The sequence below is a fragment of the Sus scrofa genome, chromosome 17, assembly GCF_000003025.6.
Source record: "Sus scrofa isolate TJ Tabasco breed Duroc chromosome 17, Sscrofa11.1, whole genome shotgun sequence".
NCBI lineage: Eukaryota > Metazoa > Chordata > Mammalia > Artiodactyla > Suidae > Sus > Sus scrofa.
The window spans coordinates 22,541,939-22,565,675 of NC_010459.5; the positions used below are offsets into that span (position 1 = coordinate 22,541,939).

A 23,737-nucleotide genomic window follows, 5' to 3' on the forward strand; every position below is an offset into this window, starting at 1 on the left:
CTATGCTAACCCCATATTTTATTGTTAATGATATTCTTCTCCAGGACCCTAAACTCCTAAACTCTTTCCAGGCCCATTAACTGGGCCATGGGGCTTTGGAGTTAACTCTTCAGCACCAGTCTACAGGTAATAAAAGGCAAACATTTTTACATGTTTACAGAAATGAGCTGAGTACATACCTTATTAGCTGCCATAGAAAAATATTTGAAGGCAGTAGCATTATTTTGTGGTGCTGCAGCATTCCCCTCTAAGTACATCTACAAAGAACAAAAAAGATATAAAAATTAAGGAATTTGAGGGCGATGGAAATGTTTTAGAACTACATAGAGGTGATAGTTGCACAACATTGTGAATGGAGTAAATGCCACTGAAGCGTACACTTTAAAGTGGTTAACTTGGGGAAGATCCAAGGTGGTCTAATGGTCGCCGCTGTGACACAGATTTAATCCCTGGTCTGGAAACTGAGGTCCCACATCAAGCCACTACAGGCCATGGTCAAATACATAAAATAAAAAATTACGAACTTTGTTATTTGAATTTCATCTCCATTTTAATAAAAGGAAAAACTAAGGAACCAATCCATTATGTATATTCTGGAGTGCTCTGACCCAAGGGCAAAAAAATCATCCTATTTGTGTTTTTCATGTTTCCTTGCATCTAAATTTACTGTATGTAGTAGCACTTCTGGAAGCAGGGCACTTGTCCCCATGGTTACCAATGCAGATTGGCTGCAGGGAGCCAAGGATGGCACCTTTGAAGGAAAGAAGATGCCTTTCCAGAGGAAACCTCCAATGGCTGTTCCCATCAGGGATGGCCCAGGGATGGACTTTGTTCAGCCTTGAGCTTGTTCTCACCCTAGGGATGGAGAAAGGAGGCACCTCTCTGGGTTGAGACCTGCCCGTCTTTGATGTACAACTAGCCCAGATCGCCTGTCACATGCCAGGGGCTCAGGGGCTCTGAGCTATACTTGGCCAGGAGCTCTGGGCCACATGCATTTTCAAGATTGCTCTTGGTGCCCCAGATAAAGACTGCTACTTCCCAAAATATCACCTGAAGAATCCTACCCTCAGTTTGTAGCCAAATGTCCTGCATAGCAGCTTCTGTGAAAGAGGGACGCAGCCCTGTCACCCCACAGTGGGTTCAATTAGCTGGTACTCTTAGGTTTTAAGAAATGAGAAATACTGATCAAGATGAAGCTTGTACCTTTCCTATAAATGCCATGGCATTTGCACTCCCAGCTTTTGCTGCCTTTAAGAAGTAGTATAATGCCTTCTGGAGAGAAAAGGAACATGTATTATTGACAGCCATGAACATAACTTAAAAATAGCTTTCAAACCAAATTTTATTTCATTCAACATGCATTAAAAAATATCTATGAAATGCCCACTTTGTTCAAGGCACTACTCCAAGTGCTATTTCAATCACAAACCTGAAGAGTGGGCTATATCTATCTATCTATCTATATCTATATCTATATCTATATCTATGTATCAAATATATAATTTTAGAATGTGAGGCTTGTTTCTCACATTTGGAAAGACATGATGGGCATGTGGCTTTGAGGAGGAGAGAAATCCCAGAAATAGTCCATTACTTAAGAAAAAAAAAGCACACTTGGATGTTGATAAATACACAGTATGTACTTATTTTATAAGACAGTTTGTATAATTGGCAATGTTGGATATACAGCATCCTAATGTTTATACACAGAGGGAGTAGGACCAGATACACCTGACTGCCTGCGGAGATCAAGTCTTTCTGCAGAGGTGAACTGCAGACCAATATTTTCTAAATTAAACTGAGGAGGGCCAGCAAAGCTTCTGATTCTCTCTGGGTCATAACTTTAAATAAAATGCTCAGTCTAGAACACAGAAGAGCTGACCTGTCTCTTGCTACCTCATCCTTAGGCCTCATCCTCACCTTCCATAGCTCCCCTCAGAGACCCCATGGAGAATAAAGGAAAAAAGCCCTAAGAATGAGAAATGAAGAAAATCTCTGAAGTGTCTCTGAAGACATTACTCTTCCATTCTCTAAAAAGTCTTGACTAGATTGCTGGACAAGGGATAGTCCTTCCCAAAGAGAAGAGAACATTTAAGAAAGAAATGTGGGTACTTCTTTTCTATGTAAGTTTACTCTAGAAATATTGTCAGCTTATTTGAGAACCACACAGTAGTTGCTAAAGTTGGACTGCCTTGTAGACATAAAGGAAATACAAATGCCGCCATCCTGGACCTTATTGCATCATGCATCCATCCATTTATCCACCTCTTCTGTTCTTCATTTATCCTTTCAAGAGTTTGATTGAAACCTGCTATACATATGATGGTATATCAGGTATTGTAGGTGATTCACAGATGAATGAAAAGCATTATCCCTACATTTGCTCCCGAACAATACTGCTGAGCAACAGGAGTGTATGTAAATAACAATAAGATGGTAAGTGAAAGGTGGGATAAAAAGGACCTTGAAAATAATTACAGGGGCTTAGAATAACAGAAATTATACCCAGTTCTGTGATAAGTGTTTTACTAGCTTTTTCTTACGTAATCTTCACAACAGCACTGTAGGGAAGGTATTATTAATACCTGAGCCTATTTACTGGCACTAAGAGTCCTGCAGCCTGAATCCAAGTCCCATGTACTTGGCACTCTGCCTTTACAGTGAGAAGGAGGGCTTAAATGATAAAGGTCACACAAAAGATGGAGAGGATTCACCATGCAGAGGGCATCAGAGGCTGAGGGAATAACATGAGCAAAGAATGGAGATGGGAATGTCCAAATGTGTCCAAGAAGTAGGAGTTACTTCAGCATGGCTGAAATACAACACCCCAAAATTGAGACTTGCAAAAATGTGATGGGCCATATTATAAGCAGTTTTAAATATCAGGCTAAGAGCTTATTATTTTATTTGGTAAAAAATAGAAGCCCCTGGCAATTTATGAGCATGAGGGAGTATTGAAACAAATGCTGTCTAAAATATCTGGAATAATGTAGGTATCAATTGGATAGGAGGAAATTGTAGCAATATTATGATTTACAAATTACATGTTGGTAAATGAATCAAATGTATGATCAAATGTATTATTTGCCAGACACACTTATCAGAGCACATCAATATAAAAAATAATGGTATTGCTTATGAATATCTCTTCTGAACCAAGACCCAAATATACCTGTAGATAACTATAATTCGTGCAAGTCACAGTATCTCCAGGCCTTGGTTTCCCCATTCACATTCTCCTTTTCTGTGCCCTTGGGCACCTGCATCATGGCATGCATCCATCGATTTAATTGTCTGCCTAATTTTCCCTCTCCCCCCATGTTGAATTGTCTATACTTAGCATAATGTCTACTGTATGTTAGGTACCAAGAAAATATTTCTGGAATGAATGAAAAAGTGAATGAATGAAAGGATAAATTTGTCATTCTCTAAAGCAAGGGGACTGGATTTTAATCTTTATGGTCCCTTCCACTTAGTATTCTAATTCTATGAAATCATTTTCAAAGTCCAGTTTTAGAATTTGAGCTCAAATATTTGGCGATAGAGAGTTCCAGAAAAAAATTTACACTCTGGGAAACTAGATCTGAACTATTAAAAGAGAATAATCAAAAAAATAGGATAATTAAAAAAAAAAAGAGAATAATCTATTCCCTAAAAGGGAATAAGAATCTTGGAGTTTTCCCCATCCTTCAATATTGTGACCCCATAGAGACCAAAGGAAATGAGGCTCTAATTCCCACTTCCACTTTCCTGGCTTACTTAGCATTTCAGCTCTCTTTTTTTTCTCTATATGTTAACCTGTCTTTAATGCTATTGTTTCAATTGTACAAACATTTATTAAACACCTTGTGAAAGTACCATGCAAACAAGCTACTTTGATGACTATGGTTGGGCCAAATTGAATTCTTGCTCTCAAAGAGTTAAGATCAAGTATCCATCCATCCATCTATCCCATTCATCCACCCACCCATCCAACCCACCCATCTATCCATCTACTATGGCCTGCATATTTTTGTTCTCCCAAAATTAATATGTTGAAAAACTAATGCCCAGGGTGATGGTTATTAGGAAGTGGGGTCTTTGAAAGGTAACTGGCAGAACCCTCACGAATGAGATTAGTGCCCTCTAAAGAGGCTCCAGAGAGCTAGCTTGCCCCTTCTGCTATGTGAGGATGCAGTGAGAAGCTGGCAGATTGTAAGAGGGCCCTCACCCAACCATGGTCTCCGACTTCCAGTCTTCAAAACTGTGAGAAATAAATTTCCATTGTTTATAAGCCACCCAGTTTGTGGTTTTTGTTATAACAGCTCAAACAGACTAAGACATGATCTATCCATATCCTTCAAATATTTATTGAGCACCTACCATCATATTTTAATGATTCTAATATGTACATGCTCTCCTCATTTTACATTTTAATCAGGATATTTTTACTATCAATAGCATCATATAATTTATATTGGCATTGTTTTTTTCTTTCTCAGTAGAACATAATGTATCTTATAATTGATAGTGTCAGATACAACGAAATACAGTATATCTCAGGCATTATGCTAGGTGAAGTTATATCTGAATGCTCATCTTTTTAAAAAATAAACATGACTTTTTATTGATTCTAAGCAAATTCTTAGTTTAATAAGTTTGTAACATTTCTCCTAGAATGAAAAGCCAAGAAAGTGTATTGTTCTAAAAACATTTGTGAATACTTCTTTTATCCAAAGCTCTGTAAATCACTCTTAAAAGGGTTAATATTAGCTCTTTTTCTCTTAATGGGTCGCAAGGTGGACAAAGTAGTTGCCCTTACATATTTGATATTATTCTAGGTTTGCTAGGTTTAATTTAATTATACCTTATCCACTTTAATAATATGCACCAAAACCCCCAGCATTCCCAATCCAATACATTCTGAGCCTGCATATATTTAGAAATGCAAATGACATTAAAATACATGTGTACAAATTCAAGATAATGTAATCAAGAATTGCATATACAATACTTTTTGGCAATTAAGAATTTGGTGGTGGGGGAGGGGGAGGTGAAAATGTTACCTGTGGTGACAGCCCATAAGCTAAATTAATTCAATCAATGAAAGGGTGTGGGGACAAACTAGTCATTTCTAGGTATTTTGATGTTTAATTTGTTTGACAGTACTGAGCACCAGTTACACTTATAAAGAGCCTTACAGTAATAATTTTTTTTGGTGGAATGAAACATTAGCATACTGGCTCAAGTGGTGCTTGGGCTGGGAGCAACGTCTAATACTCAGCATGCTGCCATTCACTCATTCCTTCATTTATTAATTAAATACTTACTAAGTACCTAATGTGTACTGGGTATTAATCTGAGTACAAGACACATAGCAGTGAGCAAGATAGATAAGAATTTACATTCCATTGTGGGGAGACAGTTAACAAGTCAAGATCAGTGTTATACAAGGAGTGGCAGGGGCTAGAGAAAAATAAACACAGCAAGATAGGGTAAGTGATAAAAGAGTAGAGTTGCTCAGGGAAAAATTATTTTATTTTATTCTTTGGTCATAATTGCAGCACATGGAAGTTCCTGGGCCAGGGATCGAACCTACACCACAGCAGCAATCCAAGCCTCTGCAGTGACAATGTCAGTTCCTTAACCTGCTGTGCCACAAGGGAACTCCTGGGTTTATCCATATATCTTCTCTTTCCCCTCTGCATCTCCCACGGCATTTCAAGTTGGTTTTGGTGCAACTAAGCTGTGATAAATTGCAAAAAAGACCACAGCACTTTGAAAAGGAGAAATTCTTTTTCCTTTTCTTTCAGTGCTGGCTGGCCTCGTGACTTGCTTCAGACAAAAGAATATGGCAGAAGTGATTTCAGCAGTTCTGAACCTCAGCCTCAAGAGACTTCTGCTATTGCACTTGTGGGAACTTTGCCATGTGAAAAGCTTAGGCCAAATGACTGGAGGATGAGAGCATGTGGAGAGACCAAGTCACTCTAGCTGTCACAGATGAGGCCATCAAAAACAGGCCAGTCCTGGCCAAAACTCTAGCTAACTACCAATGTGTGAGCAAGCTCAGCCAAATTGGCTGAGCCTGGCCCAGACCAGAAGAATTACTCAGCTGAGCCCAGCCACAACTACTGACCTGCCAAAATCATGAATTAAATAAATGGTTGTTGTTTTAAGCCACCTAAGTTTGGGAGTGGTTTAAGATGGCAGTCTAAGCCAATTGATACACAAGCCAATCAGTCCTGAGGTTTGATAGTACTGGAGCCCTTCATACAAGTTCAGGTTTATTAGGCTAGGGAAAGCAAGAAGGACCAGCTTGTGCTTCCTCAAGCACTGGAATGGTTCTAGAATTAAACCAGCTTTTTGGAGATGTCTGGATGGGAAAAATGGGCCTGACTCACCATCAGAAGATTAGAAGCAACCTAAGAGATTATATAATTCCTTCTTGCTTTATAAATGAGGAAACTAGATTTTAATTCCCCAACCCCCAGGTCAAAAGTAAGTAAGGTTTAATGAAAAGAGCACAGGCTTTGAATGTGGAAATCCTAAATTCAAATTCTACTTCTTAACAATCTTAGTACCTAGCTGTGAGATTAGAAACAGTTAACTTCATCTCTCCAGCCTCACCTTCTCATCTGTAAAACAGCATGGCACATGTGAGTGAGTGCACAGGAGAACCCAACTGGGCTCTGGGTGATGCCCAACTGCCCAGCTATGCTCCTACAGCACCAGACTCCTCTGTTGCCAGTCTGGTGGGACTGCACTTTTTCTCACCCAGAAGCAGCCATGGCTCTCATCTGGTGGGAACTGACTGGAAGTACTTAGCTTTGTGGGGTTTTATGTACTCTGCAAAGATTAGTGTGTATTTTGTATAGGTGTGGTTAGGGTGCCTTCACATTAAATATTGTCACTATGGGAAAGGCGGAATTCTTCCTAGTTATGCCTCTTATAGTTATTAACAGGAGAAATTCATTGCAGGTTGAAATCTGAAATTGGAATAATTCTGTGAATCCAGAACTTCTCATCTAAGAAGCTAAAACCTTAGTTAATATGAAGATTAAAAAAATCTGAAAACCTTCAACTGAGCTTGGGATACATATGCGTATTTCAATCGCTATTTTATAGCATTTTATACAATTATCTTTGACATTTACCTAATATGTATAGTACTTCATATAAAATACAAACTGTAGTACCAAAGATACAGTCATAAAATAACAATATAAAGTGAATTTGAAAGTAATAACACATCACTCTTTTATGTAACTGCTGAATAGAGTTGTTATTTCTGTTGCTTAGCCATTGGGACTATGCTGAAATAGACTATGTATTCCTTTGAGACAGTGAGTACATGACTCCTATAAAATGACAGGGGTTGCAAAATCTTCTTTAAAAAAGGATCCCTACTTTCCCAGATCTGTAGGGATCTAGGGCCTTGAAGCCACAGTCAGGATTGAGGCAAAATTTCATCTGGGGGCTTTGGCATCCCACTGAGGAGGATCCTTTGGAGGCCAAGGTTATTTGATGTTTTCTCCACCATAAATTTGAATTGTTAATTAGTCTTCTAACCTCACTGGGATAAGGTAAGGAAGCAAAGTTACTGAAAGGAAATTTGCAAATTTATAAAGATGATTAATAATATAACTAATTTGCAAATTTATAAAGACCATTAACAATATACCTAAATATGTTGGAAGCAGTCTGTCCTCTGATCTAGACAAACAGGGGTGAGACTTGGCCTCTTTAGCAGGAAGCCCCCAGCTGGACTTTCCACCACTAGCCTTTGGGGAATGGCTTGTCCTCGTCACCTAATTCCAGTCCAGCAGTGAGTTTGGGTGGGAAGAGTGAGTTCAGTGGGACCGTGGAAACCCCCCACCCCAACTACTGCTTCACAGGCCTCTAGCCCTTTGTACTTGGAGGCAGGTAGGAAACATACTTTCTTTTCTGTCCTTTTTTTTTTTTTCATTTATAATGATTTTTATTTTTTCCATTATAGCTGGTTTACAGTGTTCTGTCAATTTTCTACTGCATAGCAAGGTGGCCCAGTTACACATATATGTTTATATTCTTTTTTCTCACATTATCATGCTTCATCATAAGTGACTAGACATAGCTCCCAGTGTTACACAGCAGGATCTCATTGCTTATCCATCCCAAAGGCACTGGTTTGCATCTATTAACCCAAAATTCCCAATCCATCCCACCCCCTCCTCTCTCCCTCCCCCTTGGCAACCACAAGTCTGTTCTCTAGGAAACATGTTTTCTCTAATGAACTTGGTGCTCCCCCAAAAGATGGGAAGCAGACCTGACCAAGGAGGCAGCAGTGGGCTTTCCCCACAACTCTTCCACCTGCCTGCTCCCTCTTCCACAGACCCACCAGCTCCCTCATCACTACCCTCCCCAACACACAAGACTGAATCTCGAGAGACTGACTTACATAGTAATCTTGATCTAGACCTTTCCTCCCAATTAGATGTAACTGTCCGAGAGATACCTAGAAATGAGGAGTTTACAAAATTATTTTAGCAGTGGTATTAATTTAAATAAAGAAAAGAAAAACTACTTGATTTTACTACAGTACATTGATCCAGTTTGCTGTAGTTGGCATATCTTAAAAAAAGCAGGAAAACATTCCTGACTACATGTTTTATCAGGATGGTTGGTGCTGGGCATACGCTTCCCAGGGGTGGGAAGCTGACCTGCTGAGGTACAGTAACACCTGAGCACACAAACTTAGTGGCCTTAACTCTTGGCTCTCAAAGGTCACACAAATGCTGTCCCATTTCCATTCTCATTGCCAAAGATAGGATACTTCTGGATCCTGGTAAGAGTTCATTCATATTAAAACCAACATTGGATGGTACGTTTTTTCTGTAATTAAAAATCTAGGTTTTGTTGTTTTTAAATTAAGGAGTGAATGTTAAAAAAAAAAACAAACAAAAAACCCAAAAAACAAAACCCTGCTATTACTATGGCAACTTGCTCTCCCATAGGCTATAAGGAACTGCAAATGACAGCAAACACAAAAGGAGTAGAACGAAGAGGAAGGAGTTCTCTTTCCTTCCCCTTCAGGATGAGGCATTGTTAACCCTTCTAGGATTCAAAGAGAATCAAGCCCTTTGTAATTTGCAAGTTCTAAAAATTTGAGCTCGTCTGTATACATCACTTGTATTTGAACATCTCCTCTTTCTGCCAGGAATTTATAGTATTGGTATATGTCCCAATCCAAAATCTCGCTGTTAGAACTCAGATTTTCAGGTCTTTCAGTTAGTCTCACTTTTTCCACTGGAATACCTTCACTTTTTTCCAGTTTGTCAGCGACTGTGAATAGAAACAAGCCGGAATACACAAATCGCAAGAGATAACAGTCAGCTAGAGGAAACATTCTCATGTCTATTCTCTTTAACTGGTACAAAGATCTGGTCCATTAACAGAAAATAAATATCCTTAGCAGACAGAAATTTTCTAATTTTGTTTATTGGGTTCTGAGAAAAGTACAAGACACTGCTTATTCCTAGCAACCCATACAAATTGTTGCATCAATATAATTCAGACCCTACTGAAGATCTTGGCCAAGCAGCCTTGAGAAAGAAAACAGATCTCAGAAAAAGGCAACAGGCCACTGACTTTTTCTGGGTATATTGAAACTACAATATATGAATAAGAACTTCTTCATTACCTCCTATGAGGGATAGTCTGAAAATAAATGTGCTTGAGTAAACCTAATGAACTGTACATGTACATATACAATAATTCCAGTTTCATTAAGCATATAAGAACACCTTGTATATATAGCATCTTAAATTCAAAAGCAGTTTGTTTTTTCTTTTCTCAGATACAAATAATGCAAAAGATGTAAATTTAGATGCTTACTCTGATTATAGAAATTAATCAAATGGACTTTATTCAATTCTTGGAAGATTATTATTTAAAACTCTATTACATTGTCTGGGTCAGTGATGTTGCATGAGGAAGAGTTACATACAACTTTGAAAATGATTCTAGGAATGTATACTAACCACATGCTCTATTTTTTTGTAGACAAAGGATAGGGTCATAGAGTAATGGTTACTTGAATTGTTCTCAAGTGCATTAATAGAGATTGCCAATGTATGAACCTTACATCCATGTCTTCAGAAATTTCAAACAAGTCAGCCCATATTCTAAATGTTAGAGTTAGGGAAACTGCTTCAATTTATTGATGTTATATTGAAGTTCTCAGTTTAAGGAAAGAACATCACAAGAACAAGTAAGACAGAATTGTTTGGAGACATACTAACAAAAATAAAACATGGATACAAATATTTAAAACTTTTTGAAAAGCTACTATAAGAAATCAGAAACTCTGGAGTTCCCTTCCTGGCTCAGCAGTTAATGAACCTGACTAGAATCCATAAGGACCGAGGTTTGATCCCTGACCCTGCTCAGTGGGTTAAGGATCTGGTGTTGCCATGAGCTGTGGTGTAGTTCGCAGATGCGGCTCAGATCCCATGTTGCTGTGGCTATGGCATGGGCTGGTGGCTACAGCTCCAATTCGACCCCTAGCCTGGAACCTCCATATGCCGTGGGTGCGACCCCGCCAAAAAAAGGATTAAAAAAAAAAAAAAAAAAAAGAGAGAGCGAGAAATCAGCAACTCTACATTGTATTAAAAGAATTGCATTAGAGCAGATGTTAAAGCAGTTTTAAAATACTTTCATAAATATGTCAACTAGTATTGATTTGTTTTTTTAACTTTTGGCAAATCTCTACCTTAAAATAAATTATATGGATTACTCACTATAATCTGCCACTTTCTTGTAATGATTTAGGGCAACTTCACAATTCTGTAGAACATTGATTCCTGATAAATATCTGTACCCCTAAAACACAGGCATATAAATTCTTAATATTCTGACAATGCTGTATTTATAACACACTTATTTGGGCCCAAGAAAACTTAATTACAAACCAAAATCATCTGGGACATCATGCTTCCTCCAGCACTTCCAAAAGTGTAATAGATCAGTGCCTAAAGTTAAAAAAAAATTTATTGGCCATCTAAATTATAAACTCAAACCAATCATTGTTTTTTTATTCCTAGCCCACCAATGAACCTTGAACTACTCCAAAATAAACTCCAAATTTCATTCTGCTTCTCTGTAAAGATGGTTGCCATTCACTGGGGGCTTATGAGCTCTAGAGTCCATGAAGAGGGGGTTGTACATGATATTTCATTTAATCGTCGCAAAATCCCTATGGAATAGATATTATCTAAAACCTGACAATTTGGAACATTAAGAAACCAGGGGCATTAGAACTCTAATCTTCTCTAACTACTGAGCTGGTACTTTTAACCATCATCCTAGAGTGAACCATTCACTTAAAGAACAGACTCTCTGTTCAGTGTCCCTTTTTAAAAAATCAGTTTTGTTCCAGGAAAAATAGAATGACCTTACCTTAGCTTGATTGTATTCCATTCCTATTCCATAAGAAGACAAAAATCCTAATGCCTAAAGGCAAAAGAAAAAGGGAAAACTCAATAAATCCATTTATTTCAGTTTTTCTTATCTACATTGGTAAGGGATATTTTATTTTATTTTTTATATTTTTATTATTTTTATTTTTTGTCTTTTTGCCTTCTCTAGGGCTGCTCCTGTGGCATATGGAGGTTCCCAGGCTAGGGGTCGAATCGGAGCTGTAGCCGCTGGCCTATGCCAGAGCCACAGCAATGCAGGATCCGAGCCGCGTCTGCGACCTATACCACAGCTCATGGCAACACCGGATCCTTAACCCACTGAGCAAGGCCAGGGATCGAACCTGCAACCTCATGGTTCCTAGTTGGATTCGTTAACCACTGAGCCATGACGGGAACTCCGGTAAGGGATATTTTAAATGTCTAATAATTTGTTTTTTTGTTTTTTTGTTTTTTTTTGGTCTTTTGTCTTTTTTTTTTGTTGTTGTTGTTATTGTTACTATTTCTTGGGCCGCTCCCGTGGCATATGGAGGTTCCCAGGCTAGGGGTTGAATCGGAGCTGTAGCCACCGGCCTACGCCAGAGCCACAGCAACGCGGGATCCGAGCCGCGTCTGCAACCTACACCACAGCTCTGGCAACGCCGGATCGTTAACCCACTGAGCAAGGGCAGGGACCGAACCCGCAACCTCATGGTTCCTAGTCGGATTCGTTAACCACTGCGCCACGACGGGAACTCCTAAATGTCTAATAATTTGTATTGTCAATTTATTTCTTATACCATAGCAAAGTGCCTTATTACACTTTTGCTAAGGCTGCAAGAATTTGGAAAATGTCACAAAAGTGAGAGTTTTGCATAATACATGTAAAAACAGGCTAATACTTACTGAACTTTAGTATAAATTATAGTAATAAAACATTATAAACCAATGTTCTTTATGTGCTTGCCTTTCTTAGCAATAAAAAATTTTTCTGTTCAGTATTTTTTGAATTTTAATTTGAATATTTTTCTTCATACTTCAGAAATGTGATGGATATAAAAAGTTTGAGCAGGGAAAACTATATCAAATAAAAAGTGAAAGTCTGAAAACAGAACAAGATGGTGGAATAGGAAGCATTAGACCTGGTTTGAAAAGATACATGTACCCCTATGTTCATAGCAACATTATTTAAAATAGCCAAGATATGCAAACAACCTAAATGTCTATCAACAGATGAATGGATAAAGAGATGTGGTGTAAGAAGTTCCTTGGTGGCCTAGTGATTAAGAATTAGGTGTTGTTACTGCTATGACTTGGGTTCCATCCCTGGCCTGGGAACTTCTGCACGCTGAGGGCATGCCCCTGCCCCCCAAAGAGGAAGACATAGTGTGTATATATATATATACACACACACAAAGGAATATTACTCATCCATAAAAAGAATGAAATAGTATCATTTGTAGCAACATGGATGGACCTAGAGAAGGTCACACTAAGCAAAGTCAGAAAGAGAAAGACCAATACCATATGGTGTCTCTTATATGTGGAATTTAAAGTAAGACACAAGTGAACAAATCTATGAAACAGAAACAGACTTATAGACATAAAGAACAGACTTGTGGTTGCCAAGGGGGAGGGGGTATGGGAGAGGGAGGGATTGGGAGTTTGAGATTAGCAGATGCAAACTAGTATATGTAGGATGGATAAACAACAAGGTCCTACTGCATAGCACAGAGAACTATTTCAATATTCTATGATAAAAACCACAATGTAAAAGAATATAAAAAAGAATAAATATAACTGAATCACCGTGCTGTACAGCACAAATTAATACAACATTATAAATCAACTATACTTCAATAAAATCAATTAAAAAAATAAAGGCAGCTACAACTTGGACTTCAGTTATGTAAGACAATGAATTTCACTTTTGCTTAAGCTAGTTAGGTTGTATTTTCTGTACTTTAAACTGGGAGAATTTGGATTTCCGGTCGTGGCTCAGCGGAAATGAATTTGACTAGCATCCATGAGGTTGCAGGTTTGATCCCTGGCCTTGTTCAGTGGGTTAGGGATCTGGCGCTGCCGTGAACTGTGGTGTAGGTTGCAAACTTGGCTCGGATCCCGAGATGCTGTGGCTGTGGTGTAGGTCAGCAGTTACAGCTCTGATTGGACCCTTAGCCTGGGAACCTCCATATGCCATGGGTGTGGCCTGACAAAAGAGAATTCTAACCAATACAAGTGGACATCTCTGTCAATGAGAAGTTCAAGTTAATAGGTACCCAGTAAACCAAAAGTAATCCCTGTATAGTAGTTGCTGCTTAGTACACAGTTGCTTTAAGCTATATAGTAATTTGGTGCTCATAAACCAATTTCTTTCTACAATGCTTCTACCTTTTAGACACTTGAGGACAGCCACCAGGTACCTCAATTGTTTTTCTCTACAAATACCACTTATTCTCACTGACAGTGCAGGAGGGTTCCCTTTTCTTCACACCCTCTCCAGCAGTTGTTATTTGTGGATTTATTAATGATCACCATTCTACCGGTGTGAGGTGGTATCTCATAGTAGTTTTGATTTGCATTTCTCTAATAATTAGTGATGTTGAGCATTTTTTCATCTGCTTGTTGGCCATTTGTATATCTTCTTTGCAGAAATGTCTATTCAGTTCTTTTGCCCACTTTTCAATTGGGTTGTGGCTTTTTTGCTGTTGGGTTGTATAAGTCGTTTGCATATTTTAGAGATTAAGTCCTTGCCAAGGGGGAGGCGGAGGGAGTGGGATGGATTGGGAATTTGGGGTTAATAGCTGCAAACTATTGCCTTTGGAATGGATAAGCAATGAGATCTTGCTGTGAGCACTTGGAGCTATATCTAGTCACTTATGATGGAGCATGATAATGTGAGAAAAAAGAATGAATACATGTACGTGTCACTGGGTCACCTTGCTGTATAGGAGAAAACTGACAGAAAACTTTGCGGCCATAATAGAAAAAGTAAAAATCATTATAAAAAACCCAAATACTATCTATTCTGCCTTTATTGTGTGATATAATTTAGGTTATATTCATCATCTCGTGTGTTTTCTGAATCTGATCTACATTGTGAATTCCATATTTCTGACATAACCTTGTTAAAAAAAGGAGCTACCAAGTTCCCCAAAAGGGAAAGTTACCCCAAAGTAGATGAAACTGTTACTTTTTGCTATTAAATTATATACAAAGGGAATGGCTGACATGAGCCAAACTATGCGACTAAACAAAGGAGAAATTGCCAAATCCCTAGAAATAGATGAAAAGCTAATGAACAAGGAGAAGCTGTTGTGACCAATTTATCACAAAGGATTAAGGTGTTCAATATCAAACATTGAGAGAAACTTCTTGCTGACTTTGAACTGAAATTCTGGCAATGTGTAATGCAATTGACAAAAAAAGAGTTGATATTAGAAATCAACTAGGACAGATATCAACTTAAAACTGATTCAGCTGGACTCTGAGAATTTGGAACATCTTAGCTTAATTTATTTAACATATTTACTTTGTTTGGTGTAACTAAATATTATTTGATAAAATATGTCTAAAATATCACTTTTAATAGATCAAATAAAAATTCTACATAATAGTAAATCATTGTTTTATACTTTAATTGACAGCATTCACATAATACAGTTATAAGCTTACATTTTAAAAGTATATAAGTATATAACATATGGTCAATGGTGTCATAATGATTAAAATGTGAGGTTATCATCTCCACCACATTTTTCATATTTCTGAGCTTGGTAACCCTGATAAAATGGAGCTTGATTAACAATTAACAAATTGTTCTTAGTGAACTTATGCAGCTTGACAAATAGTACTGCTTCATTTTACGGAATTTTCATAAACATTTTGAAAATGTGATGGAGAATCTTATACATTAAACTCATCAGCACTATGTGTGATTTTCAGAATTTGACAGCCTCTAGGCTTTGTAGCTACTTTTTTGGTCTTCTTTAGTCACTTAAAATCACTGACAAATTGGCAGTGACATCATTTATAAGTTCTTTCAGTACGCAGAGATGGAACTGGATTGGGCCAAGATATTTGTACTCACTGCAAAGAGATACAAAAGTGCTATTCTCTACTTTAGGTGCTTCTGAGAAAAGTGCAATCTGCCTTTTTAATTCTGAATATTAATGTATGGGTTCCAGTTACTTTGGCTGTGTAAGAAATTGCCCAGAAACATGGTGGCATAAAATGACCATTTATTATGCTAAGGATCCAGTGGGTCAGTAATTTGGTCAGGGTAGAGTGGGGATGTCTTTTCTCTGATCCATTATATGGGGGCCTTAGTTGGAAGACTCAAATTCTGGGGATGCAGTAATGTGAACACTTGTTCATTCACAGGTCTGGAAGTTTATGCTAGCTGTTGGTTGAGACCTTAGCAGAGCCTTGTGGCCAGAACACTAACATGTGGCCTCTCCTACTGTCTGAACTTCCTCAAGGAATAGTAGCTGGATTTCAAGAATGAGTACACTGAGAGAGAGGGAGCCAGGAAGAGCTATATCCTTCTTAAGCCTTAGTCTTCAAAGTGATATAGCATTACTTTCAGCAAATTTTAAAAAAAAATTTTTATTGTTATTTCCCCAATACAATTTTTTTCTACTGTACAGCATGGCGACCCAGTTACACATACATGTACACATTCTTTTTTCTCCCATTACCATGCTCCATCATAAGTGACTAGACATAGTTCCTAGTGCTACACAGCAGGATCTCATTGCTAATTAATTCCAAAGGCAATAGTTTGCATCTATTAACCCCAAGCTCCCAATCCATTCTACTCCCTCCCCCTCTCCCTAGGCAACCACAAGTCTATTCTCCAAGTCCATGATTTTCTTTTCTGTGGAAGGGTTCATTTGTGCCTTATATTATTTTCCTGATATAAGTGATATCATATGGTATTTGTCTTTCTCTTTCTGACTTACTTCACTCAGTATGAGAGTCTCTAGTTCCATCCATGTTGCTATAAATGGCATGACCCAGCAACCCCACTCTTGGGCATATATCCAGACAGAACTTTCCTTGAAAAACACACATGCACCCGCATGTTCATTGCAGTGCTATTCACAATAGCCAAGACATGGAAACACCCCAAATGTCCATTGACAGATGATTGGATTAGGAAGATGTGGTATATATACACAATGGAATACTATTCAGTCATAAAAAGAACAAAACTTTCAGCAAATTCTATTGTTTGAAGTAGTCACAAGTCCACCTGCATAAAAGGAGAGGGAAAATAGACTCTACTTTGATGATATTGATTAGGGATCTGAAAGAGCATGGAGACTGCAGGTCTAACAACCATTCCATCTATGTATTCTTCTTATTATGGAATGTTTCAAACATGTAAAAGTAAATAGAGTAATACAAAAACACCCCATGATCCATCACTCAATTTTATTATCCATTATCAATTTGGCTAATCTTGCTTGATTTATACTCATACCCATTTTCCCTGGTCAAACGGTTTATTTTGAAGTAAATATTGAACAATATATATATTTCCTCGGTAAATATTTTAGTATGTGCCTCTAAAAGAAATCACCTTTAAAAAAACAAAACTGTAATACCATTATCCACCTAAAATATTAATATTAATTAGTAAATATCATTAGTCAGTATTTATTTCTGCCTGATGGTCTTGTAAATATTCTTTGTTTTTCTTTGAACTTTTTTCTTTTCTCCTTCCCTTCATCCCTCCTTTCTTTCTCTTTCTCTCTCTCTTTCTCAGTTTGTTGAACTGGGATCCAAAGATGGCCAATACGTTGCAAAATGGGTGGCCAGTCTCAAGGTTTTTTAAATCTCTACATCTCTTACCCATTCTTTTCTCCTTGTAATTTTTTGTTGTTGAAACAACCAGTCATTCCTCCTAAATATAACTCTTAGTTTGGATTTTGCTGATCATTAAGATGATATTTACTATAAGCTGGAAGTTAGATGTAGAGGCTTGATCAATTGGTATAATTTGTTTTGCAAGACTATCTTATAGGAAGCACAATTATTTCCATCAGAAGGTACATCACTTCTCATTCTTGTCTTGTGATATTAGCAGCCACTAATGACCATTGCCTAGGTGCATTGATTTATTAGGGGTGGAAAATATACCATTCTAATTCTATTATTCCTTCCTCATTTATTAGCTGGAATAATTTTATTTTTTATTTTTATTTTTTAATTTTAGGGCTGCACCCATGGCATATTGAAGGTTCCAGTCTAGGGGTCAAATTGGAGCAGCAGCTGCTGGCCTGTGCCACAGCCACAGTAATGCTAGATCTGAGTCACGTCTGCAACCCACACCACAGCTCATGGCAACACTGGATCCTTAAGCCACTGAGCAGGGCCAGGGATCAAACCCAAGTCCTCGTGGACACTAGTCGGGTTTGTTACTGCTAATCCACAATGGGAAATCCTGGAATAATTTTATAAAGAAAAACTTCCTTAGAGTTCCCCTGTGGCTTGGCAAGTTAGGAATCCAGTGTTGTTACTGCTGTGGCTCAGGTCACTGCTGTGGTACAGGTTCATTCCATGGAACTTCTACATGCTGCAAGTTCAGCCAAAAAGAAAAAAAAAAAAAAAACTTTCCTTGGTTTCCTGTATTCTGAGGTATAGTTTGTAAAGAATAGTCAAGATAAATGTTTAAGCCTGTTCCTTTACCAGTTTTCAAAATAATGAGAGTTGGTTCTCTAATATCCTCCAAGGTGATTAAAGAGTGTTGTTTCTAAGTATCAGTACGAACTAATGGATTAAGTATATTTGAGTTATTTCATTCCACTGTGCTCAATATTCATTTTGGTGCTCAATTGTTCCATATTTAGTCAGTGGTGCTTATCTGAGTTGGTTCGGTGCTTGGTTATGATTCTAGTATTTTCTGACAGCTTCCTTGCTATCAGGTAGGATAAGATATTTCAACATCATCTTAAATAATTCTTGCCCCACACTTGGAATGTGACATTTTCCAAAGATGCTTGTTTCTTTTAAGTGGAGAGGACTTCTTCTTTTTTTTTATTTTAAGCTTAATTTCTTTTTTTGGGGGGGTAGAGTTAATACCCAAATTTAGCTTTTATATATTTGTTGTCAGAAAGAGATGTATATGTATTAAAAGTTAAAATTCTAATGGTTCTGAGGGTTTAAAATATAAACATCAATGCCCTGCTCCTTTCTAGGATAGCCCCTGTCTTCTTCATAGGTAACCACTTTTATAAGAAAACCACCATTTTCTTCTGATAATCATTGCCATTACAATTCCTGATAAGTTGCACTACATGGTGTTAGTTTATATATTTCACACATTATAGATTTTCTGTGTGACAGATGGTGATTTAGGACATCTACATCATTTATTTTTTCTCCTTGCTCCTATTCTCAGTAGAGTCAAAACATTATTTTTTCTCAGAACTTAATTATAACAGTCTGTTTGATGTTCCTAATATTTTCAAGGTTCTACTCATTTGTAGCTTTATTTATTTATTTATTGCTTTTTTAGGGCTGCACCCACAGCATATGGAGGTTCCCAGGCTAGGAGTCAAATTGGAGCTACAGCTGCCAGCCCACACCACAGCCACAGCAACACAGGATCTGAGCCTCATCTGCAACCTACACCACAGCTCGCAGCAACACTGAGCAAGGCCAGGGATTGAACCTGCAACCTCATGGTTCCTAGTCAGATTTGTTTCCACTGCGCCATGACAGGAACTCCTACTTGTAGCTTTATTATTCCTATCACAATTTTTAGAAGTTCATTCCACAGTTATGAATATTGTTGGTAATATGCCTTTCTTCCCATGCCTCATATTAAAAACAATTTGGTATTAGCCATTCAACTTTAGAGCTGATGGAATATTTGAAGAGCACAGGGTCATAGGCAGCATTCTGAGGTGGACTGCCAGATTGTTTTCATGTGGCACAAATCCTTTAGTCTATACTCTTTATCTACCATTATTAAAGCCCACATTTCTTTTTCATCTAGCTCATGAGAATATCATGCAAGACTCTGTAAAATGTCTCTCTAAAATCAAGATATAACAAAGTCAGATAATTCAATCAAAACAGAAAATGGGAGTTCCCACTGTGGCTCAGTGGTTAATGAACGTGACTAGTATCCAGGAGGACATGGGTCTGATCCCTGGCCTTGCTCAGTGGGTTAAGGATCCAGCATTGTGTGAGATGTGGTGTAGGTTGCAGACTTGGCTCGGATTCTGCGTTGCTGTGGCTGTGGCTGTGGCATAGGACAGCAGCTACAGCTCCGATTCGACCCATCGCCTGGGAACCTCCATATGCCGAGGGTGTGGCCCTAAAAAAACAAAAAAATAAAATAAATAAATAAAAATTAAAAAAAAAAAACAGAAAATGAATAATTTCTTAAACATTTTATTACAATTTCCAGGACAAAACTATGTTGTTTTTAAACCAGGGAACTGACTGCAGAATTCAGTCAGTTGCATAACAGTTCATTCAGTCAGAGCATAACAGCTTGGATTTCCCATGTGGCTCACAACAAAAAAACATAATAGCTCTAACATGTAGTTTATAAGTATAATTTGTGTAATCTACTTAATCCATAAACTGAAAAAAAAAACAACCCTATGATTCTGTCAATTCGTCTTTAGTCTCAAAATTTGCCTTTTTAGGGAAATTGACCATAAAGGCTGTTATTACGAATGAAAAGTATCTGGAATTCTGGTACTCCTCTAACCCATGTAGTTATACTTAAAATGCTAAATTGGCTCCTTGTAAGGATATCTGTATAGTCAGTATTGTTGGCTAAATTATTTTTCTTGAGGCTCTTAGCAATTTTTGTTTTGTTTTGTTTTGTTTTTAGGGCCACACCGTGGCATATGGAGGTTCCCAGGCTAGGGGTCCAATCTGTGCCTATACTACAGTCACGTGGGATCCAAGCTGTGTCTACTACCTACACCACAGCTCACAGCAATACCGGATCCTTAACCCACTGAGCGAGGCCAGGAACCCAAAACGTCATGGTTACTAGTCAGATTTGTCTCTGCTGCGTCACAATGGGAACTCCCTCTTAGCAATTTTTGATTCTGCTCAATTTGGAATTTTGTTTGCTTATGTAGCAACTTCGATAGTAAACAAACATACTGACTTTTACGTAAGAAAATGAAGATACTGTTCTATTCAGTTTGAGCTTGTATTTTAAGATGCTTTCATCAATAGGGTATAATTTTGTTCAGAGCCTACCATACTTTTTGGCCTGATCTTCTTGGAGAAAATTGTGAAGTTGTGAAGTGGGCTACGTGGGAGTTAATTTCTATCCTGTGATTGGGGAGAAGAACTTTCTCTGTATAAAACTCATTTTATAAAGGAGCTTGGGGTTAATGGATGCAAACTATTGCCTTTGGAATGGACTAGTAATGAGATCCTGCTATGTAGCACTGAGAACTATGTCTAGTCACTTACGATGGCGCATGATATTGTGAGAAAATAGAATGTGTACATGTATGTGTAACTGGGTCACAAGGCTGTACAGTATAAAAAATTGTATTGGGGAAATAACTAAAAAATAAATAAAAAGAAAAGAAAGGGAGTTCCCGTCATGGCGCAGTGGTTAACGAATCCGACTAGGAACCATGAGGTTGCGGGTTCGATCCCTGCCCCTGCTCAGTGGGTTAATGATCCAGCATTGCCGTGAGCTGTGGTGTAGGTGGCAGACGCGGCTCCGATCCAGCGTTGCTGCGGCTCTGGTGTAGGCCAGTGGCTACAGCTCCGATTCGACCCCTAGCCTGGGAACATCCATATGCCGCGGGAGCGGCCCAAAGAAATAGCAAAAAGACAAAAAAAAAAAAAAAAAAAAAAAAAAAAAAAAAAAGAAAAGAAGGAACTCGAGCCTAAAAGAAAGGCTAAGATGAAGGAGATAATGAGAGGAAGAAATATACATTTTTAATTTAAAAAGAAAAAAAATTAGGACTAAAACCATGATTTTCCCAGTCTCAAATTATCAGCTCAAAAGCGTACTTCCTCTCTCTTTAATAGGAAAATAACAATTGATGATTTTGAATTAATTCTCTGGAGGGCTCATCTTTTTCTCCCCCCACGCCAACTGCTTAGAGTATGACGAGCAGTAGAGGAACATAAAAGAGGTTATGGGCTGTCATGTAATAAATATGCCAATTATAGTTAGGGCTGTCCTGTTCCTTTACACTTGGGCATTGTCATCCAACAACTTTAGAATAGTTTGTTTTTGGTCTGTGGTCTTTTCTGAGAGAAGGCTGAAGTGAAATGAGATGGATTATAGAATGATTAAATCTTAATCCAGAAGAAAATGCTGTGAGTTGAAAAGAAGCTACACTATAGCGATGACATTAATGACACTTTCAGTGGTTTTAAAAGGTCAAGCTCTACAAATTATATTTGTTTGTAAGACTTTGAACTCAACCACTGTTATAGTTACCGAAGCTGGGATTTTTTTTTTTTTTTTTTTTTTGTCTTTTTGCTATTTCTTTGGGCCGCTCCCGCGGCATATGGAGGTTCCCAGGCTAGGGGTCCAATCGGAGCTGTAGCCACTGGCCTACGCCAGAGCCACAGCAACGCGGGATCCGAGCCGCGTCTGCCACCTACACCACAGCTCATGGCAACGCCGGATCCTTAACCCACTGAGCAAGGGCAGGGACCGAACCCGCAACCTCATGGTTCCTAGTCGGATTCGTTAACCACTGCACCACGATGGGAACTCCGAAGCTGGGATTTTAATGAAAAGAGTTAAGTGCAGAGAATATTTTAGTATATTTCAAAGCAAATTACTCAGGTTTCATGATAACAATTTAAAAATTAAACATCCCGCCTTTTACTTATAAAAAATTATCAAAAGAGAAAAAAGATTAGGCATTTAAATATTGTAATTATTGTATAAGGCTAGAAAGTACTTGTGGATATTACTTTTAGCTCACATTGCACACTAAACAAAAGTATGAATCAACCCTGATGAACAACTCAGATCCTTTTTTGTACCCTTAATATTAAAACATGATTAATATCAAAAAGAAATGTTCTATGCAGGTAATCCTAGAGTTATCAAAGTGACTATTAGGTGTATAATGAGATGTTTTTTTTTTCAGTAGTAGTACAGTGCTAATAATCATTACCATGATTTAATTAATTTTAAGGTGATAGAATGTGAATGATCGATTTCTTGATTCTTAAAGCAAATGAGGTTTAAACTCTACCTTCTTGTTTGGCAAATTAACAGACAAATTTTCTATTGAAACAGTTGAATGGTATCAAAAAAGGAATGAGTCTTTCTAATTCTGAATTTCTGCTTCCTACATGAGACCAGAAATAAAACATACATAACTTATCTACCTCCAGGTGGTATAGTACAATAGCTTATAAGACATCTTCGAAAGTATAACTCATTTTTGTTTGCTGTTTCCTCAATTTCCATCATTTTAATGAGGACTACTCCATTAAGGATTAGTTTTCATGATTTGGAAGGTACAGATTCTTTGAAAATCAGTTCATTGGACTCTGTTCATGATCTTATTTTCTTGTTGCCCTTGTTAGGATTTCCTTCAGTTTATTTGGATTTTTGTGAGATGAACCATTCAAGGTGCATGGAGAGAAATAATCATGCCTTTTTTCCCACCACGCACCTTCCCTTTTATACATAACTTGAAACTGCATTTCTTCTCCCACCCCCTCAATGCCACCTTATAATCTGAGTTCATATCTTTTTTGCTTGTTTTTGTTAAATCAGGTCTCTACTAGTCCCCTGGCCTGCCAGGCTTCTCCCATCTATTACTTTTCAGTATTTCTATTGTTCTTAACCTTTCTCCCCAGAGACAGGTGTCTTCATTCTCTTCATTCTCGCTTTCACACCATCTTTATTTCTATTCCTCTCATTATCATTCTCTGTGTACATTTTTGCTTCTTTAACCACATTTCTGTTGCTACATTGTCCTCACAGTTCCCAGCACTGCAGGATTTCTGTATCAGGCTGGAACAAATGGCCTGAGAACAAAGGTGATCACCTGGCCAGTCCTGTTAAAGAACTGTGACCAGTATGGCATGTGGCCTGGTCCTGGCAACCGGCCATCAAACTAAGGATTATTCGTAGCATAGAATATCTTTAATTGTTCTTTGTACAAGGAGATAAATCAACTGCAACAAGACTTGCTATCGGAAGCAGATTTTCTTAGAGTGATGATGGAATGATAGTTGAAATTTCAGAATAGCATCCAGCATCCATCAGAATGGAATACAGCAGTTGCACTGGACCAGGGTCCTGTAGGCTTCCTGATCATCCAGATGTTAACACTTTGGCTGCAAGA

General features: G+C 37.9%; 1 protein-coding gene across 1 annotated transcript in view; it reads right to left on the reverse strand.

The window, feature by feature from the left end:
• Positions 1-23,737, reverse strand: part of SEL1L2 (SEL1L2 ERAD E3 ligase adaptor subunit) — a 100,009-nt gene that overhangs the window by 26,503 nt on the left and 49,769 nt on the right. Inside the window, exons 6-12 of the mRNA XM_021078250.1 lie at positions 11,416-11,469; positions 10,929-10,988; positions 10,758-10,839; positions 9,146-9,300; positions 8,417-8,473; positions 1,204-1,272; positions 180-257 (exon numbers count right to left, since the gene is read on the reverse strand). Of these exons, the coding sequence (XP_020933909.1) occupies positions 180-257; positions 1,204-1,272; positions 8,417-8,473; positions 9,146-9,300; positions 10,758-10,839; positions 10,929-10,988; positions 11,416-11,469 (555 nt within the window). The remainder of the gene's footprint in view (positions 1-179; positions 258-1,203; positions 1,273-8,416; positions 8,474-9,145; positions 9,301-10,757; positions 10,840-10,928; positions 10,989-11,415; positions 11,470-23,737) is intronic.